The sequence below is a fragment of the Rutilus rutilus genome (genome assembly GCF_951802725.1).
Source record: "Rutilus rutilus genome assembly, chromosome: 20".
NCBI classification, from domain to species: domain Eukaryota; kingdom Metazoa; phylum Chordata; class Actinopteri; order Cypriniformes; family Leuciscidae; genus Rutilus; species Rutilus rutilus.
Window position 1 is genome coordinate 28,696,508 of NC_140225.1, and position 20,303 is coordinate 28,716,810.

The window sequence follows — 20,303 nt, forward strand, 5'->3', positions numbered from 1 at the left end:
GTTACTGACATTCTTCAAAATATCTTCCTATGTGTTCAGCAGAAGAAAGAAATTCATACACGTTTGAAACAACTTGAGGGTGAGTAAATGATGACAAAATTTTCATTTTAAAGTGAAGTATCCCTTTAAACAAGTTTTAAATGTACCTTCATAAAATATGCAGAAACCCTGTTATAATAATTTTAGACAGACAGACAGACAGACAGACAGACTTGACTGACTGACTGATTGATTTCCCTGTGTGATCCCTGTGTGCTCCTGTAGGATGAGAGATTCCCTCATGGCACAGGGCAGGACTCAGGGATCCGTGTACATTCTGTTTTGTGTCTACCCATCCTCACCGCCATCGGAGACCTCATCGCTATCCTGGAGCTGCACCGTCACCTGGGCAGAGAGCCCTTCAACCTCAGCCACCAGGAGGTACTCTAAGGGAGAAAGTGCTGGTATTTCTTACATGTCTAGTACCCATGTGGCTCTGCTCTCAGTTCTTCTAGCCAGGCTGCACTTTTTCTTCAGGACTATTCAAGGAATTTTTTTTAGGTTGCTTTCGATGTAATGTCTATGTAAAACATCTGTGGGTTGCCTCAATTACAACATTTAAATTTTTGACAAATGAGAAATGATCAATTCTAATTTCTTAGTAGTGTTAAAAAATAAAACGGACTGAGACTGAGTCTGAGTCTGAACTTTCAATCTATCTATTTCAGATAAACCAGCCCCTTAATTGCACAAACTGTAAAAATAAAAGATAAACTGTAATTGGTCGCTTCACATGTTGGTCAGACAGACAGTCTCTTACTGTTTAAAGGTAGTCACATTTACTGTTCTTTGGCGACATTTTATAGGCGAAATACAGTCATTTCAATAAGAATCCCTGCGATTTGGAATTTCGTGTGAGGGACAAAAGATTTCCCAACGCAAATTTCGCAAAGGGTTCAGGTTTTTCAAAGTTTCCCCATGTTGACCAACAGAAAGCTACTTGGTTTTAAAGTGACTTCTGTGGTGGCTGTGGTTTTTATAATGCTACACTATTAACAATACAAAGTTATTTTAAATGGGTGGTCCTATCTTGTTCAGTACAAGTTTAAATATGGACCAGACCTTATGCCATCTAGCAATTTACAGTACGTCGAAGTAAATTACATTATAAAAGGTTTGGTTAGTTCCTTTGAATAGTTCTGTTGTGTTATTGAGAAAAAAAGGGATGGCCAACTTCCCTCCACTGTCCTGCAGAATTTAGTGCCATCCCTAATCAAACACACCTGTCTGTAATTTTTAAGTAAACCTAAAGACTTGGCTATGCCTAAAAATCGCCTCTATACCCTTACATAGTGCACTATTTGAGGGGACAGACATTTGTAGTGTGTCCATAGTGGACGTTGCACTCATGCAATCCCATGATAAACCTCAATAACGAGTGTACAACCGATGTACACATAACAGCTAGCCGCTAGAAAATACCCATGCCCTGTGAGCATTGCACCAAATAAATTCACTGAACGAGGGTACAGGGTATAGGGAGCGATTTCAGATACAGCCTGATGTTAGATTTTACAGGTTTCTTTGATTAGGGATTGAGATATGAATAAAATAATAACAATAAATGTGTAATTGTATTCAAATTTTGGCTAACAAGACATTCAACTGAGCGAGGCACACAGAACTATGAAGTTCTGCCTGTTTATGGAGTGCTATTGCATCTTTGGCTAAGTGTAACATGTTTTTTAGGTTGCAACAGCAAATTTGGCCTGGGCATCTGTAGCCATACACCAAGTTCAGGTGAGTTTGTTTGAGAAAAACAATGCATTGATTAAACCTTGCTTGCTTGACAGTTCTGTTGCATTAGCTTTTTGATTTGGTTGTACACATGTGTTTTGATCTCTGTAATCCACTGTGTACATGGATCAGGTGGGCCCAGTGTAAGCAACCAGACCACACATTTAAACACACCCTCGTCTCAGGAGGTGCAATTAATGACAACGCAGTCTTGTTTGTACTTAAACGAGTGCACAACGTGAATGACAACACTCTGGGCTTTAATGTCCCTGTGCATCACAGAGCTCTCTGGGAGTAAGTAACTCTCTCTGTGGGACACAAACCTTCTCAGAAGTTAGGGAATCATCAGAACATGGTCCCGATGAGCATAGTAGACAAGGAAGACCATAAGTAACACATTTTAATGAAAGGGCTTAAAGGAGTGGATCACTCACTCAGAAATGAAATTGAATCATTATTCAATTGAATTCTGAATAATTTTACGCAGCTCTTGTCCATAAAACAACAGTTCTTAGTGGCTATCTGTAATTCTCCAAATAGTTCTCCTCTTAGTGTTCTACATTAAAAAATAACATCATATGGGTTTAGCATGAAGGTGAGTAAATGATGACTGAATTTTTATTTTTAGGTGAACTATTTCTTTAGGGTGTGTTCATCCAAAAATGGCAATTCTTGTAATTTCTTGTCATCATCTAACCCTCTAGCCGAATTATGTATGTTTTTTTTTTTTTTTCTATGTAGGACAAAAAGCCTTTTCTAGCAAAAAAAGAAAGAAAAGAAAGAACAAGTAGATGTAGAATAAAGCAGTGAAGTGCTTTTATCAGCTTTTTATTCTGCAGATTATAGACGTTCTAAAAAGTTTAATGGCTTGGCCGGTGATCAACATGATCAGTAATGCATGGAATACACTTAGAGAATAATTTCTTAGAAGACAGAAATATCAGTTCGGACACCGACTTGTGGTGATTGCCATCTTCAAACTTCCGGTTCCTCTTTTGTTCGCAGGTCTGCAGAGGTCTCGCCAAACAGACGGAACTCAACGACTTTCTCCTAGATGTGTCAAAGTAAGCGAGTTTATGCCTAGAAAGTGAGAATTGGTGGAATCTCATGAAGTGTGTGTTTAGTAAAGTCAGGATGACTGATTGGATGGAGTACATGCACACTTGGGTTTTGTTTGTTAACCAATTAGTCTATAAAACTTAAATGTTTGAAAACTGCCAAACTGATCCCAAACCAGCCAGAATTTTGCCCACCAGCCCAAGCCAATGTTTACCCTCACAATCCAATTCAAAACCATCCAATCTGGCAACACTGGTCCTCACACCAAAAATTTTGCTTAAAGAAAATAGTCTATTTTTGTTTTAGAACCATTAAAGACTTTTTGCATTGTGACATTATTTTTGTGACCCTTAGGTATTACAGTAATGGGTAGGAAATATGTTTAATTACCATGCAAAATAAAATTCTTAATTCTAAAACAAATTTCTTAATCTTAAAACCTTTCAATATCCTTTTGATTTTGGGGTTAAATGCACCCTGATAAGTTTTCCTGAGATTCCTCCAAGACCTTCTCCATACTGTGGAAATATTTAAATGTTTATTGGCTTTTAACATTATAATAAGTAACCAATGTTATAAAAAAAAAAAATGCATTTGTGTTATACTGTGCCATACGTTTATCCCTTTAAAATGACAGGTGTTTCCCCCTTTTCAATTTCAAACAGAACATACTTTGACAACATAGTGGCAATAGATTCTCTACTTGAACATATCATGGTGAGTAGGTTTTCCCTCTCTCAGTAGGGTCACATGCTTGGTCATGAGGACAAACATGCTGTTCTTCTGTCGCTCATCTGTGTCACCATCAACGCCATAGAGATTTGTGCTATGAAAGACCGTCTCTCATTTGTTTGTCATGTTCTGCGATAACCCCCACAAGTCACTGCTCACCCCACCAGCCTTGGGCTTGTTGTTAAATGTTCTTTTTCTCATTGACTCACATGTTTGAGTTCTCTAGGTCTCACTTGCACAAACACACAAACGCAAATATTCATTCAATCCAAGTATCAGACCACTGAAAAAGGCCCCCTCATGTCTCTGTCATGTTGAGCAAAACAGCACGGGAAGTGATTCAGATTCAGTGAGGTCAGGGAGAGGACAGGCATCTCTCTGAGCTCTTGGCTTCCCTCTCAGGGACTTATTCAAATATTACCTCCGGTTTTGGAAGCATGTCCTTGGAAATATTGAAGTAGTTAAACGTCTTTCTTAGTTTCAGGAGATTTCTCACTTGTCAGCAGTTTCATAAAGTAGAAGTTTATCTTGGAGGGGATGAGACGCAATGTGTGACCAAGTTGTGAAATCCAGAGGGAAGAACAAGTTCCTCAGTTTCTAGTTTCACATAGACACGTGCATATTAGTATATCAGAGTTTTTCATAATGCAGATATATATATACTCCAAAAATATAATACAATTTTAAGACTGCAAATGAGATGCACACTTGAGATTAAAGGAGAACTCCGGTTGATTTTAACATTGAGCTCATTTTTTGTACATTTGGAGTGCTGTCAGTACAGAGAACAACGACAAAAATCGGTGTTGCCTACAACGTGTTATCCTCTTTTTAAAATTTGCACCCTGTTGACTTCAGTGGGGCAAGTTTTAAACCTGCTTTTAGCCTCTTAACATCCTTGATGTGTCATTACAAGTGCACAGGTCATGTGAGTGATTCCTTCTGAGTGAACGCGGGTGAATCTGACTGCAGTAGATGTGAAAGATATGAATAAAAATGATGTTTATTCAGCCAGCGCACATACCTGTATTTACATCCTGTTTTCGGTCGAAGTCCACAGTAGTCGATTGTCGAGTTCACGCGCGTGATCATAGGTACTAAACCTATGTGCGTGAACTCGACAATCGATTACTTGTCAACACCGATTTTTGTCGTTGTTCTCTGTACTGACAGCACTCCAAATGTACAAAAAAATGAGCTCAATGTTAAAATTGACCGGAGTTCTCCTTTAACACATATAAGATTTAATCAAAAGTCACTGATACATTTAAAAACAAATATATTATCCTTCAACAAGGCTGACAGTAGATTGACATGAATCACAAAACAAATTATGCTTATCGATGCTGATGAACTCGCTGCAGATGAACCACACTGTAATAATGCTGTTAAAATAAATTCTTCAACATATGTGTTAAACGTGTTGCATTGCGTTGTGGAGAAATGTCATTAAGGAAATGCCTGTTTATTTGTGTTTCAGATATATGCAAAAAACCTGGTTAATGCGGACAGATGTGCGCTTTTCCAGGTGGATCACAATAACAAAGAGCTGTACTCTGACTTGTTTGATATCGGGGAGGAGAATGAAGGGAAGCCCGTCTTTAGGAAAACCAAAGAAATTAGGTGAGCACCCACAGTTCCTCAACCAGTCATGATGGATTCTTTACCTCCTCGTAAAGTAGTTACATTTATTTATTTATTTATGTAAAAATGTAGTTGAAAATGAAAGGAGTTACACAAAGTCACAAAATTTAGAATTGAAGAACTGACAGTTGACAGTAAATCTGTATAATATCAGGCTGCTCAATGACAGGCAGTATGGCATCAACATGTGTGTTCAGTATCCTTTATAGTAATGAATGAGACATTCCCTTGTTAAAAAGAGGTGTGCTTAATTATTGTATTTAATTATTGTAAGAATTGAATGTACACTTGTAGTGTACAGCCATGGCCAAAATTATTTGGGGAATTTTGTGATTTGCAAAGTTTGCTGCTTCATTTGTTGTGGTGATGATTCACATTGTTTCTAGATTATTGTGCAGACTGATCAGATGCCTTTTAAGCTTCACTGGCCAATTCTTTTTATTATAAAAACCTAAATTTCATTGTTTTTTGCCCCTGCCATAAAATGACCAGTTAACATAATTTCACTAATTATATCATCAGCACATGGGAAAGTGTGAACAAGTACTAGTCAGGTGAAATCCCTCTATCATTCTGATAGAATTATAAGAGCAGACTGAAAGGTGGGAAGAAGTTCTTCCAATCATTGTGTTCTTGAGTTAGAAATGGTTACCTTCAATGTAAGACGTGCAGCCATCACACTTTGCGTCAGAATGGGAAAGAATTTGGACAACAGCCTGATGTCAAGAAGGGCAGCAAAGAAGTCACTTCTTTCCCAAAAAACCATCAAGGACAGACTGTAATTCTGCAGGAAGTACAAGGATTGGACAGCAGAAGACTGGTGCAAAGTTATTTTCTCTGATGAAGCCCTCTTCTGACTGTTTGGGACTTCTGGAAAATCGATTGTCCAGAGAAGGGCAGCCATTAAAAGTTTGGATCCTTGGCCAGGCAACTCCCCGGATCTTAACCCCATAGAGAACCTGTGGTCAGTCTTCAAAAGGCGGGTGGACAAGCCCACAAACTGTGATCAACTTCGAGCACTAATAAGGCAAGAATGTATCGCTATCAGTCAGGATTCAGCTCAGAAGCTGATTTCCAGCACGCCAGAGCAAATTGCAGAGGTTATGGAGAAAGGTCAATACTGTAAATATTGGCTCTTTGCACATATTGAATGTTTTTGCCAATGAAAGCATTTAAAACTTATGAAATGCTTATCATTGTTTTTCAGTATACCTAGAAACTGTTACTGCCAATACCTTTGGCCACGGCTGTGCTTCAGTCTTATAAGTATATTGTAAAATACTGTACTTGCAGATTAAAGGCTATAATATTAATGGAATAAAAGGCCTTAAAGATAGTACACTTTCATGACTATGTTTCTTAACACCCTTAAGTACACTTTTCATAATGCATTTTGTAAAAATTGTCAAATTAAAAGTTTTAATTTAAAGGTACATTTTAAATCATTATGGTTTAGTAATATTTTATCATGCTTTAAAGAAGTATACTTGACTTGTTGACTAACATACTTAAGCAAATGCAAAGTACTTGATTATAATTTAACTGTTGCGTTATGTGATATATGTAATATATTTTGATTAAACGTCATCATTACAAATGTGTTAATTACTAATATATTTTAATACATTACATACAACCGAGTGGAGCAGACGGTAGCGTGTTTGCCCACGAAAAGCATATGAGCTGGGACTGACAGACATAGACAGACAATTTGGACAAAAATCATAATGGTCATAAACATTTTACTTTTGATTTCGAGGTGAAATGTGACCTGGACATGTTTTCATGAGATTCAATTTCTGAGACTAAGTATACATCATATATATTGGTAACTGAACTTAAACACTCACCCCCAGGTTTTCTATAGAGAAAGGAATAGCTGGTCAGGTGGCACGAACAGGAGAAGTTTTGAATATTCCGGATGCCTATGCAGACCCCCGTTTCAACAGGTAATACAGATTTTCATTTTCCATGTAAAACATCTGAGATTACTTTAAGCCACTTTGTTAAATAACCAGGCTCTACAATTAGTATTTAAAGCTTGATGAATGACTAAAGTAACATAATACTCAGTTTTGCACTGACATGTTGTTCGAGGTCTTAGTTACAGTATCATGGCAATGATTATTAATTAGCAGGGTGAATCTCACAAAGCCTGTCATATGTCATATTTTAACCCAAGAAAGAAAGAAAGAAAGAAAGAAAGAAAGAAAGAAAGAAAGAAAGAAAGAAAGAAAGAAAGAAAGTGAGAAAGAAAAAGAAAGAAAGAAAGAAAGAAAGAAAGAAAGAAAGAAAGAAAGAAAGAAAGAAAGAAAGAAAGAAAGAAAGAAAGAAAGAAAGATTTTTTTTTTTGCCATGGTGCAAAATAATCTCATGCTCATTACTCTAATGTGGAAATAATAATATGTTATTTAAATAAAATATTTATGCATCATGGTTTGTTGTACTGACAATATAATACAGTATATAGTCCTCAAATAATATGAGTGTATTGTTGAGTTGGACATATGGACGCACAGTGGTCTGTGGTTCTAGGTGTTAAAGTGGACATGGCTTCTGGATTTGTGTAAATCTGGAATAAGATGATTATGCTAAAACCAGATGAGCCAGCGCTAGAACCCGTTGTGTGTTAAACTCATTCCCTAACTCAATCATATACAAGCAAGCACTATGGGTGTTCAGCTCTGAGTAAGTGTGCATTTGTGTGTGTCGTCTGCTCTGCTTTTCACAGAGAAGTAGATCTCTACACTGGCTACACGACGCGGAATATCCTGTGCATGCCCATAGTCAGCCGCGGGACTGTGATTGGTGTTGTACAAATGGTGAACAAGCTGGGAGGAAGTGCCTTCACTAAAACTGATGAGAACAACTTTAAGATGTTCGCCGTCTTCTGTGCTTTGGCCTTACACTGTGCAAATGTAAGTGCGCAGACATGTAGCATGACCTGGAGTCTAATAAAACATCTGTCAGCAATAACATCACACCTCTTAGAGCAGTGGTTCCCAAACCTGTCCCGGAGTATCCCCAACACTGCACGTTTTCTTTGTCTCCCTAATCAAACACACCTGATTCAACTCATCAGCTCATTAACCCATGTGATAATGAGCTGATGAGTTGAATCAGGTGTGTTTGATTAGGGAGACAAAGAAAACATGCAGTGTTGGGGTACTCCAGGACAGGTTTGGGAACCACTGCTCTAAGAGAATGGGAACGTTTGGAAAAAACAGGCTCAGGACTGTCAGCCACTCGGCCCTCTGTGGGGCCACTTACGAGTCTCGTCTCATAGCAGATTTTAAAATGACTGAAGCATGATAATATTTATGTTAATATTATTTTTATTTAGACAGAATTCGACACCTCGTGTTATGCCAGGGATTTTACTCTTTGTATGATTTATTAGAGGTAGAGTGAAAGTTGTGGTTGACCGATATATTGCCAAGGCTGATATTTTGCATTGTTTAATTTTCAGCATTGGCCGATTAGATTTTTCTTTGGCCGTTGTGTCGATGTGATAAAGACTTTTATTTTGACAGCGTTGAGAACGCCAGTGCCTGAGCATCGGAGCTTCCATTCTCCATCTTCATTAGTTTACTGTCTCTATTCTAATAAATTATTAGACAAAACTGTAAGTACAAAGAAGATAAATGTATGCGAAAAAGAATGATAAAGTTTACTTTTTTATTATTAGTAATAGAAAGGCAAACTTTAAAATATTTTCCCATCTGATCGACAAACTTTAAAGCCGGCATGAAACAGAAGTTGCGATAGTCTTTTTCTTTCCTACTGTGGCGTATATATGAGGGAAATGGCTTCTTGAACAAATGTGAAAAGTAAACCAAACAACTTGAAAATAAACAACTTAACCAAAATGCGGCTTTATGATTCGTATTTATTTATTTATTATTTATTTCAGATGTATTACAGATCCATATTTCCTTAACCACTTGAATGCGTAAGTGCTCACACCATAAATAATGTATGAAAACTATCTGTGTTTGTACAGTAGCGCTCATTTGCTTCATGGTTCAGCTTCTCTCGGTATAAGGAATCTTGTACTTGTTCCGTTTAAGTCCAATAAAACAATGCAAATCATTTCAGAGCTGCATTACAGAGGGCCATACTTTTGTTATCCCTTAATGTTTTAACATTAAGAAATTAGGGTGATTTGATGATATGTTTATTAAATACGTTATCCACTGGCTGAGATCAAGCTATATTATATTTGTTATTTTGCAACTTTTTAGTTATTAAAAAATAACCTGCAAAAGAGAAATCAATTTGCTCTTGTGTGTGGTCCAATAGAAGTTGGTCGCATGATTTATCTGTGTATGAAATGTGATGAATATGTGCAGGCAGTTCTTAAAAAGTTTTTTTCTCTCTGGCGATTTGTATTTATCATTGTATGCTCCTGAGTGTGTCCTAAAATATGGCGACCACTACCCAGAATGCAATGCGTAACGACGTAGATTCCCATTCTCTGTTGCTGTGATGTGAGTGGCAGGTTGCTGTAGAGGAGAGGTTATTGTCCTTGCCTTTCGCCAGTAAGCAAGTCATTAGACAAGAGATGTAGTAAGAGATTTAGTAAATATTATGTAATATAAATATTAATTTAATTTTAGCAGTTTGCTATCTTGATATAGTGTGATATCATTTATATCGGTCATTTGCCACCCTGCTCTCTAAGGTATTGACCATCAAAAAAATGTATATCAGTCGACCACTACACTGGAAACACTGAACATCCATAGCAGATTATAGAAAGATACATAGAAAGAAACCACAATATTTTCAGTGGGTTAGACTGTTTTGCATGTTTATTTTGCATCTGCGTAAACACGTGATGATATATGTGTGTGTGTGTATGTGTTTGTGTGTAGATGTATCACCGGATAAGACATTCAGAGTGCATTTACCGGGTGACTATGGAGAAGCTTTCGTACCACAGCATCTGCACATCAGAGGAGTGGAAGACCCTCACACAACTCTCTCTCCCTGCTGTCATTTATAAAGAGATCGAACTGTGAGTTTACACTCTCATACATCCAAATCACTGCTACATAATGGCTTTCAGTAATAAATCAGTTAAATAGCTGTAAAATAGGCTCTAAAAGCATTGGACTGAACATTCGTGTTATGTTTATTCTCATAGCTGGAATAAATTACAAAAAATAAATTCATTTTTCATATTAATTTGATCATATTTCTGTTGCCAACATTGGCTGCCAGTGAGGCAGACGAGGTTGTATGTTACACTATAACACATAGCCTCATGTTGCTCATTGTGTGTGTTTTTTTTATATCACAGATGTGTCAAGGTTTTAATGCTTTATTTTCATTATAAATTATTAAAGTGCTGTCATGATCCACAGGAACTAAACGTGCATATTTGTTTGGTGTTATTTTCATGCGTAGATAAGTGGGCATGATACACGAGTGCAGTTGTAATCAGGATGTTTTGAGCATTATTCATGTTCATATTTCACCTGTCCAGATTTGAATTGCAAACAAACTGTCATCTTTCTGTCTAAGGTTTCACTTTGACATTGCCCCTTTTGAGGAAATGTGGCCTGCAATATTTGTATACATGGTTCACAATTCTTGTGGGAAAAGCAGGTAAGAATGTGTACATTTCTATAAGCCCTGTATGTTTTATCTATCTATCCATCCATCCATCCATCCATGTCTGTCTGACGTTTTATCTGTCTGTCTATCTATGGCTGTCTGTGTCTGTCTATGTCTGAATATCTATCCATCTATTGTATGTCTATCTATCTATTGAAAGTCTGTGTCTGGGATAATCTGTCTGTCTATCTATGTCTGTCTGTCTATGTCTATCTGTTTGTCTGTCTGAATATCCATCCATCCAGTGTATGTCTATCTATCTATTGAAGGATTAAAAGTCTGGGTCTGGGTCCTGGGATCAGAGTAGAACGATACAATATATACATGAAAGGCATTTGAAAAGTAGCAAAAATAAATTACCCTGATATAAAAATATTTAAATCCGTCGTCTTAATAAAAAAAATTTTAGACATAAAAGTGTGCGTAGGTGAAAAAACACCTCGCTTTGACAAGGCAAGAGTGTACAGTCACACTTTCTTTGTGTTATAACAGCTTTGAGCAGGAGAAACTGTGTCGCTTCACTATGTCAGTGCGGAAAAATTACAGACGAGTGCCATACCACAACTGGAAACACGCTGTGACGGTGGCACACTGCATGTACGTCATTCTGCAGAAAACCACTGGGATATTCACAGAGCTTGAGGTCAGTATCATTCTCATTATAGCACATCTTACAGTGAACTTACACAATAATCATTTCACATCAGTGTTGTGTTGGGGAAGCTACTTTTGAAATTCTAAACTATGAGCTATTAGCAAGAAGTTAGCCAAGGTACTGTACCTGCAGGGGTCCAGCAACCCTTAAAGTCATAGTAATCTTACTCTGGCTAGCACTCACATGTCTGCCTTCCAGCATATCACTCAGGGCAAACGTCATATGATGCAATTAATATTCATGAACCAACAAGTGCCTGGCACAGTGTGCCTGAACCGCTAAACAACAAGGACCTAATTGTTGACAAAAATGCAATTGTGAGTGATATTTATGGCAAATGTAGGTTTTATGCTTTACTTTTACAGAATAATGTGATTTTTATGAGCTGATGAGACTTCTTAAGGGGACAATGTCTTTTAAAATATGTAACTAATGAAATAATGTATTATTTATTACAGTTTCTGGTGAAAAAAAAACAATGAGGTGGCAGTATCTAATTTAACAATTAGTACATTTACTAGGAACAATATAAAACACACTAATTTATAGTCAGAAACATAGTAAGAAACAAAATCATTTAACTAAAGATTTCCCTTCTTGTCTGATGGAGAAAGTAACTTGTTACTGATAAAGCTGCCCTATTTTAAAAAACACACAAGTTACGGTCCGTTCACTCCAAGCACGTTAACTTTAAAGCTTTAATAATAATTCTACTTCTATGAGAATAGCTATTACGACACGGAAGAATGATAACACTGGAATTCCTTAAAGAGCTCAAGCATTTAAAGCTACAGATACACTTTAAATAAGCAGAACATTATCACCTGTTGGTGTGGATACTGTGGAAGTTCTCTCTTTATAGTTATTTTTCTTGGTTTGAACGGGCCTTTACTGTTAGTAGCTCCACATAATAACTTTCTTGCTCGCTCACACAGAGGAAAGGCTTGCTGATAGCCTGCTTATGTCACGACCTGGACCACCGTGGCTACAGTAACAGTTATCTGCAGAAGTTTGATCATCCGCTGGCCGCCCTGTATTCCACATCCACAATGGAACAGCATCATTTTTCACAGACGGTGTCCATCCTGCAGGTAAAGCTCCTACACACTGTGCCAGCTCAGAACGATAGTCTCAAACATGCTCGATGTGGTCGGAGGGTCGTGCGTTTACACTCACCATATATATACAAGGCCAGTGCCCACAAGCCAATTTTATACAAGTTTAACTGACATAGTCATTGAAGAATCTAAGGGAGTCTGTGCACTATGTCAGTTAAACTTATATAAAATTGGCTTGCGGGCATTGGCCTTGTATACGATCTTAGTGCTAGTTGTATCAAGCTGCAGTCCTTATAAATACTGTTATATCAGAGCAGAACTGGCTGGAACCACAAACTTTATTGTCTTTTAGGCAAGACACCCCAGGTGAACAGGGTAAAAAAAAAATAACTTGACTATACTGTTGGTTAAATACATTTAGAATTGCAAATATTTTGTTTGTATTACAAGTTTTATGTTTACATACGCAAATGAGGCATTATCTAATTAAATGTACACTATTTTGCATATACTTACATAGGGCTGGGCGATATATCGCATGAAATTGTTATGCGCATCTCGTCAGTAAAGCCGGTTCCTTGATTAGTAGTAAATCGCCATCACCTGCTTTCAGATGGAGCGGACGTATCGCCTGCGATAATTAATGCGATATGGCTCAGCTTGTCAGTGAACTACGGCTCTGTGTAGTAAATGCCGCTCCATCTGAAAGCAGGTGATGGCGATTTACTACTAATCAAGGAACCGGCTTTACTGACGAGATGCGCATAACAATGTCATGCGATATATCACCCAGCCCTATACTCACACTAGATATAGCCAGGTTCGAAATTATTTCATTTTCTTGACATATTAGAGTCAGTAGTTTTTACAGAGGGGATTTTGGATTTCTATTTTAATCACTCCATAAATTAGAAAATATTGTCAAAATCGCCATGTTTTAGGAATAAAATATTCTCAGTAATAGGGCAGAGAGTTTGGAATACACAGCAAAACCAACTAGCTTAACTTTTATACATTTTAAGCATTATTAAAGACAAGTAAACACTCAGTAATTAAATAAGGAAATTGTTGACTTTTGTTAATCAAAAGTGCAATTCATCCTATAATCTCTATAATTTCAACTAAAATTTTTTAAGAAATGTCCCATATTAAACAGAGCATTGTCTTTCCGTGTCTGTTGTCAGCCATCTATTTGGCTTTGCTGCCACTCTCCAGCAGAGCCAGATGCCTCATAAGTGGAGCTTTTGCTTTTTTATTTATCTCTTTTTTTCTCATAGCTGGAAGGGCACAATATTTTCTCCAACCTGACTTCCAGTGAGTATGAGCAGGTGCTGGAGATCATCAGGAAGGCCATCATTGCTACAGACCTCGCGCTGTACTTCGGCAACCGCAAGCAACTGGCTGAACTGCTGGCTACAGGGGCGCTGGACCTGAACAACCGTGCTCACAGGTTAGAGGTCGTACTTTTGCTCCATTACCACAGAACTCTTGGAAACGTTACCTCAACATCAGAGATATATTCAGGGAGCCACCGAAACAGGGTCATAAGCTGTGCTTGGACTGGAATACTAACATGCTTGAGTGAATCTCACGGAAATGGTCGCACTTTATTTTAAGGTACTAGACTAATTACACAAATATGTACTGAGTAATATTAATTAACTACATGTACTTCAAGGTTATGGTTTAGTTTAAGGTTAGTGGTTAGTAATTATGCATAATTTACTGTTATTACTATAGTAATGTGTAACGCTGTAAGGGATGGATGTACAGTGGTGTTTTTCCACCACTGAATTAAAAAGGTAATTGTGACATTTTATCTCACAATTCAGACTTTTTTCTTCGCAATTGTGAGTTAACATCTCGTAATTCTGACTCATTTTCTGACTCTGACTCGAATTATAGTCCGAATTGTGAGACTGGACTCAGAATTGGACTCACAATAGTGAGTTTATTAAAAAAATATATAATTCTAATAAGAATTTTTAGACAAAAGTCAGAGTTGCAAGATATAAACTCACAATTGCAAGAAAAAAGTCACAATTGCGAGTAAAAAATCAGACCTGCGAGACATAAACTTGCAACTGCGAGAAAAAAGTCAGACTTGCACATTTATATCCCCCAATTGCGAGTTTATATTCTGACATTATAACTCACAATTCTGAGAAAAAAAATCTGAATTGTGAGATAAAAAGTTGCAATTATCTTTTTATATATATATATATATATACCGTGGCGGAAACAGGCTTCCATAGATTATGCAGCTGACAAAACATCTTTCCAAAAGACTAAATAAAACAGTTTTTATAAATCAGCGCATGTTATTGTAAAGACTGTGTGTCTGTCCCTCGTAGCCTCGTTTTCATCGGCATAAAAAGCCTGATTTGATCCCTTTGATTAATTGCTGGTTGATTATTGGTCCACCACAGGGACCGTGTGATTGGTCTGATGATGACTGCCTGTGATCTCTGCTCTGTTACCAAACTATGGCCCGTCACACGAATCACAGCCAATGACATCTATGCTGAGTTCTGGGCTGAGGTAAACCATATAATTAACCAAACAGGAATCTTTTTGTAGTAACAATATTTATATGTAATAAAGTAAATCATTGTTCAGATCACTGTATTGTTTTGAAGAGTATGTCAAACTGCAAGCCATTCAGTGAAATTGTACTTCTTGTGTGTGATGACAGGGGGATGAAATGAAGAAGATTGGAATGCAGCCCATCCCTATGATGGACAGGGATAAAAAGCACGAGGTTCCCCAGGGACAGGTAAATGAATACTTTCTGGCATTATCAAGCTCCTTGAAGGCCACCTAGCAAAATGTTTATTTTCCTATCCCATGCTTTGGAACAGCCTTAACATTGGGGGTGTGCCTAAAATGTGGCTTATACTGTAGGAAGGCGGTTCTTTTTTCTCTTCTTTTTTTTTTACCTTAGTCCCGTTTTTACCCATGTATTCAGGTGGGATTTTACAATGCAGTGGCAGTTCCCTGTTACACCACCCTGTCAGAGCTGTTTCCCCCCTCCAGTCCTCTGCTTACGTCTTGCAGGTCAGTCACACACTCATACTGTAACAACGGTTGACTGCATGAATGCTCCTGTACCATGGTATAATACACCATCCCCGTAAAGCACTTTTATTAAACAAATGAAGGAGACTAATATATCTAAATCTGTTTGACAAAGCTAATATTATAAGTCAGATGATGAGCCTTGTTCAAATCTGTTATAATCGCACACCTGTGACCTCACTTCAGTTACATTTTATATTAATGAGCCAAATTGGCTACCATTAACAGCCTACAAGCTGATGAACTATATTCAGTGTTGCCAAGGTCTGCGGTTTTCACGCGGAATTGGGCTACTTTTATACTGTGTGTTAAAGCTGACTCCCCTAAACTCGGGACTCGATTATACACCCCACCACCCTCCCCCTGGACGCGATTGGGAAGGTTTTAATAGCAAGTGGGCTGGTTTTGTTATGTAAACCTGGCAACCCTGACTATATTACTTAGTGGAAGCATTGCTTATTGTGATTATTATAATTTTATATTATTAGTTGATTGGTTTTCTTAATTCAATCATTTTAAGCTGATAAAAACTTAATTAAAAGTGCAAATAAAGAATAAAATAAATTACAAAATAATGGTAACTAGATAAAAACATTTACCAAATCAAACTTTAATGTTGGGTTATTTAATAGATTGTTTGAAGTTTTAAGGCCTCGCTGTGAGGTTGCTAGTGTAATCTAGATAATTGCCAGGGTGTTGCTATGTGGTTGCTAGGCCATTCTAGATGGGGTTTTGTGGGTGGTTGCTAGGGCATTGCTATGATGTTGCTGAGGTATTCTGGGTAGTTGCTATGGTGTTGCTGGGGTGTTCTGGGTGGTTGCTAGGGTGTTACTATGCAGTTGCCAACAACACTCTGGCAACCATCCAGAATGATCTATGTAGTTCCTAGTATGTATTATCACATTGCTTGCATGTTTTAGCCTGCTGCTAACATGTGGTTTAAATTGATGCTATGCTAGTTTCTAGATAAATAGACAACTAGATAACTGGCTGTTAACTGAACTGCAGCCAGCAACTTATTACTCTTGCTCGCACATGACATACTACTGTATGTACACAGAGAGAGTGGCTCTTTAGGCATTATCCTGAACACTGTATAAGAATTCGTTTCCTGTGCTGTTGTAGTTGACCTTGTTAAATCATTACGGATTAATATTGTTTATGTCACTGTTACCGTGAAACAGCAAACCTTTTATTTTAGTTTGTTGTGCTGTGTTTGTTGACATTAGTGGACTCTATCTCTAAGCTAACGTTAGCTAGTGTTGCACACTTTGTCGCTGCAGAGAACAGAAGAGAGGCCTTCACAAAAAAATCAGTCTACAGGCTTTCATAGACAATGTAGGAAGTCAGGAAAGGTCTCGTTTTTCTTTTTTTTCATTACAATCTGTTCACAATTGGCCATAAAAAAAAAAAAGAAATCCTCTAAAATCTCTAAAAGCTTCAGTATGCTACTTACACTGCTTTGCTCAGGTCACATTAACCAGCTTCCATGATGTGGCCTTTGTGCTAGTTCTGATGTGAGGATGGGTCTGTGTGTCTGAACTACTCCCCATGTGCCCTAAACTGTGACCTCTGTGACCTCTTTGAACTCGATCTGTGGGGAATGCAAACACAGTTGACGGCGCAATCTGAAAAGCCATGCCACGGTGTCAGCACCAGGTCTTTAACTGGAATCTGTGGGCAGCGGGTTCAGACGTTCTGGAGCCCTGGTCATTGTGAGATCAAAGAGGGACCAGTAAATGACATCAACCTCACTAATTGAAAGGGAGAGTCAAATAGCCGACCATTTTCATCCTCTCTTATTGGCCTGTGTGCTACATATATGGAACAAAAAGGGCAGATCTAAAAAAACAACTCGGCAAATTGAGTGTGACCACCTCTTTCCTTCGTGTCTAGGTCAGATTGCCCTGACAGCATTGCCTCAATTACTCTAGCCACAGTCTATCAGTTGACATTTGCAGGGCTGTAGCAACCAATCAATATATTTTATAAAAATCAGTCATGAAAATAGTCAAAAACAAATTTCATTAACAATTAGTTGGATCCATTATAAAATATTGTAAAAATAAAATAATTGTAATAAAAATAAATAAATAAATTTTGTGAAATTCATACACAAGCACAATTTAGATATTTGTTTTATATAAAAGATTTAAGCATAATTGAATTTTATGATTTAAAAAGAAACAAATTCAATCATATTTATCCAAAGTTTTGACTAGTTAGCACATTATTTAACTTAATATTTTACGTATAATAATATAGCAGAATACAAAATGTAAGTGTTTTAAATAAATGAAAATCAAATGTAAGTAAATTATAAATCAGAATGTTTCGATTTTACAAAACATCAACTGAAAGTCACTGTTACCAAATCCTTCATTAAATGGACGCGTTTATGTGTCAAGCAACTGAAACAATAATTCTGACTAAAAATATTTTATTTTGATCCAAATATTTTGTTGTTGGATGTTAATAAAAACATTTTTTATTTAAAGTCCTTTTTTTTAAAAACATTGTAGCTTATACAAGGTAAAAGATCAATGACATACACATACAGAAGAGAGACGGACATACAGAACACCCACACACAAAAAAAGAGAAAAGAAAAGAAAAGAAAAGAAAAGAAAAGAAAAGAAAAGAAAAGAAAAACAACTAAATATAAATATATCAATATAGTGATGTATGCAGGTACATTGGTAAGTTTAAGCAATGAGATATTTTAGTGATATAGATAGAGGCAATTTAAAAGACTCATAGTAATTGTGAGAGAGTTGTAGTAAAAGTAGTATTCATACTACTAATAATAATAATAATTAATATAATTATAACAAAAATAATAATAGTAGTAGCAATAGTAGTGGTAGTAGTAGTAACAATAATATTCATGATAATAATAGTAGGAGTAGTGGTAGCACTGTAATTTATAATAATAATAGTAGTAATTATAATTATAATAATAATAATACTATATTTTAGGCCAGTCAATACAATTATTGTAGATATACACTATTCTCTAGGCCTGGGGGCCACTCTACCACTGCCAGTGAGCACAACCAACTTAGTTAATTTAGTAAATATCAGTAGTTTTAAAGCTGTTGAGATCATTGAAAATCTTTTGTACAGCAATTTGTATGTTCTCAAAAGTCACAACTGCAAACATGGGTCTTTTATTGTGAATTGACAAGATAATAACAGTAAACGTGGATAATATATCATCCAGAGGACCCCAACTGATCCTTGTGGCAGAGAGAAAAGGTTTGTAGATCTCTCTCAAATACTGATAAAAAAAATGTTAGGTGATCTTGTTAGGTGTTAAGGAAGTGCTAGTCATTGCAGAAATTAATTACAGATAGTATTTGTACATAATATTATCTCGACTTTAATCTCAAAATATTTTTTTTTTTTTTTTTTTTTTTTTACGTTCCTGTTCAGGGCTTCCGCAATTAAGCCAGTTGTTCTGCCACATTCAAAATATGGACAAACAGTTGTTGTTTTTCTGTAATATTGTGAAGAGCTATCTGTGTTTGCAGGGAAAACCTGGATCAATGGGAACGAATTGTTCGAGGAGAAGACATCTCTACATGGGCTTCCACTGAGGAGGACGAACCGTGCGAGACATCAGACAGCGGGCCAGTGAAAGTGGACAACTAAATCTGTGGCACCTGTCCCACAGCACCACCTACACCCCTGCCAGAGACCCTGGACTTCCTGTGGACAGTCCCACGTCCTGCAGAGGCACGAGGAAGTGCAGAGGGCAGGCCGGGACGGATACATTCACAAAAATAAACAAAACATAATGTTACCTCAGTGGGTGACGGAGGCGTACTCTCGAATGACATCAGGGCTCCCTCGTTGATGGCTGGGACTCAAGTCCGCTCTGTGTGGGATCACTTCTGCAGGATGGCCATCATTATTGACAGTACTTTTCCTTAGGAGGTTGCTTCTGCATCTTTTCGTTTAGGTGATTATTTTTCTTAGTTTTTTTTTTTTTCGGTTTCTTTCGTGGTCTTACATTTGAAGAGGCCTTAAATACGTACCTGCGCTACGATCTGGTTGGGTGACTCGTAACTAGAAGACTGTCCGTCTAGTTTAAAATGGTACTTTTTTATCCTGCTGTTGTCAAAAGCATACGCAAAGCTACTTGAGTGGATTTATTTTTTAAGATAGACAGAAGGAATGTTTAGTCGAAGCTAATACATGAGGCACGGTGAACCCATCGCTCTGGTGGTCTGATTGGATGTTTTATATAATATTTAGAGCAAAAATTGTTTTGCAGTACTTGAAGAAATACAGCCTATTCTGAGTGGAGTTAAAAAACAAAAATCCCCCGCAGCGTGTCCTTCCAAAGCAAAGAGCTTTTGTGACGGCATAAGTCTCACTCTGAACCTTACTGGAGTCACACACTAGTCACGGTGTCCCACACTGAAATCTGCAGCATCTTCCAACCTGATATGAAGTTCAGCTTTAACCCGTTGAAGCTCGTAGCATTATTGAGTCATATAAAGAATCAAACATTTGCAGTGTACCTGAAAAACACACTGTTACTTTTAAAACTCAAAACCTTCTTCCTAGTGTTTATTGAAACTAAGCTTCAAAAATGCCTCATTCAACTGCCAGCATTTACACGTCAACTACAGCACACCTATTGAGTGTTCAGAAACAGAGGTCTTAGAAAT

At 37.2% G+C, this 20,303-nt stretch overlaps 1 protein-coding gene across 5 annotated transcripts in view; it reads left to right on the plus strand.

Moving 5' to 3' along the window:
- pde10a (phosphodiesterase 10A) overlaps window positions 1-19,793 on the plus strand; it is a 135,057-nt gene extending 115,264 nt beyond the window's left edge. For all 5 annotated transcript variants that reach the window (XM_084390925.1, XM_084390926.1, XM_084390928.1 and 2 more), the window contains exons 7-22: window positions 265-420; window positions 1,729-1,779; window positions 2,782-2,840; window positions 3,501-3,552; window positions 5,048-5,190; window positions 7,068-7,160; window positions 7,943-8,129; window positions 10,089-10,231; window positions 10,741-10,824; window positions 11,326-11,476; window positions 12,424-12,579; window positions 13,824-13,996; window positions 14,976-15,087; window positions 15,242-15,322; window positions 15,515-15,603; window positions 19,158-19,793. In XM_084390925.1, the coding sequence (XP_084247051.1) occupies window positions 265-420; window positions 1,729-1,779; window positions 2,782-2,840; window positions 3,501-3,552; window positions 5,048-5,190; window positions 7,068-7,160; window positions 7,943-8,129; window positions 10,089-10,231; window positions 10,741-10,824; window positions 11,326-11,476; window positions 12,424-12,579; window positions 13,824-13,996; window positions 14,976-15,087; window positions 15,242-15,322; window positions 15,515-15,603; window positions 19,158-19,278 (1,851 nt within the window). In that variant the 3' untranslated portion in view covers window positions 19,279-19,793. The remainder of the gene's footprint in view (window positions 1-264; window positions 421-1,728; window positions 1,780-2,781; window positions 2,841-3,500; window positions 3,553-5,047; window positions 5,191-7,067; window positions 7,161-7,942; window positions 8,130-10,088; window positions 10,232-10,740; window positions 10,825-11,325; window positions 11,477-12,423; window positions 12,580-13,823; window positions 13,997-14,975; window positions 15,088-15,241; window positions 15,323-15,514; window positions 15,604-19,157) is intronic.
- Window positions 19,794-20,303: the final 510 nt, after the last annotated feature.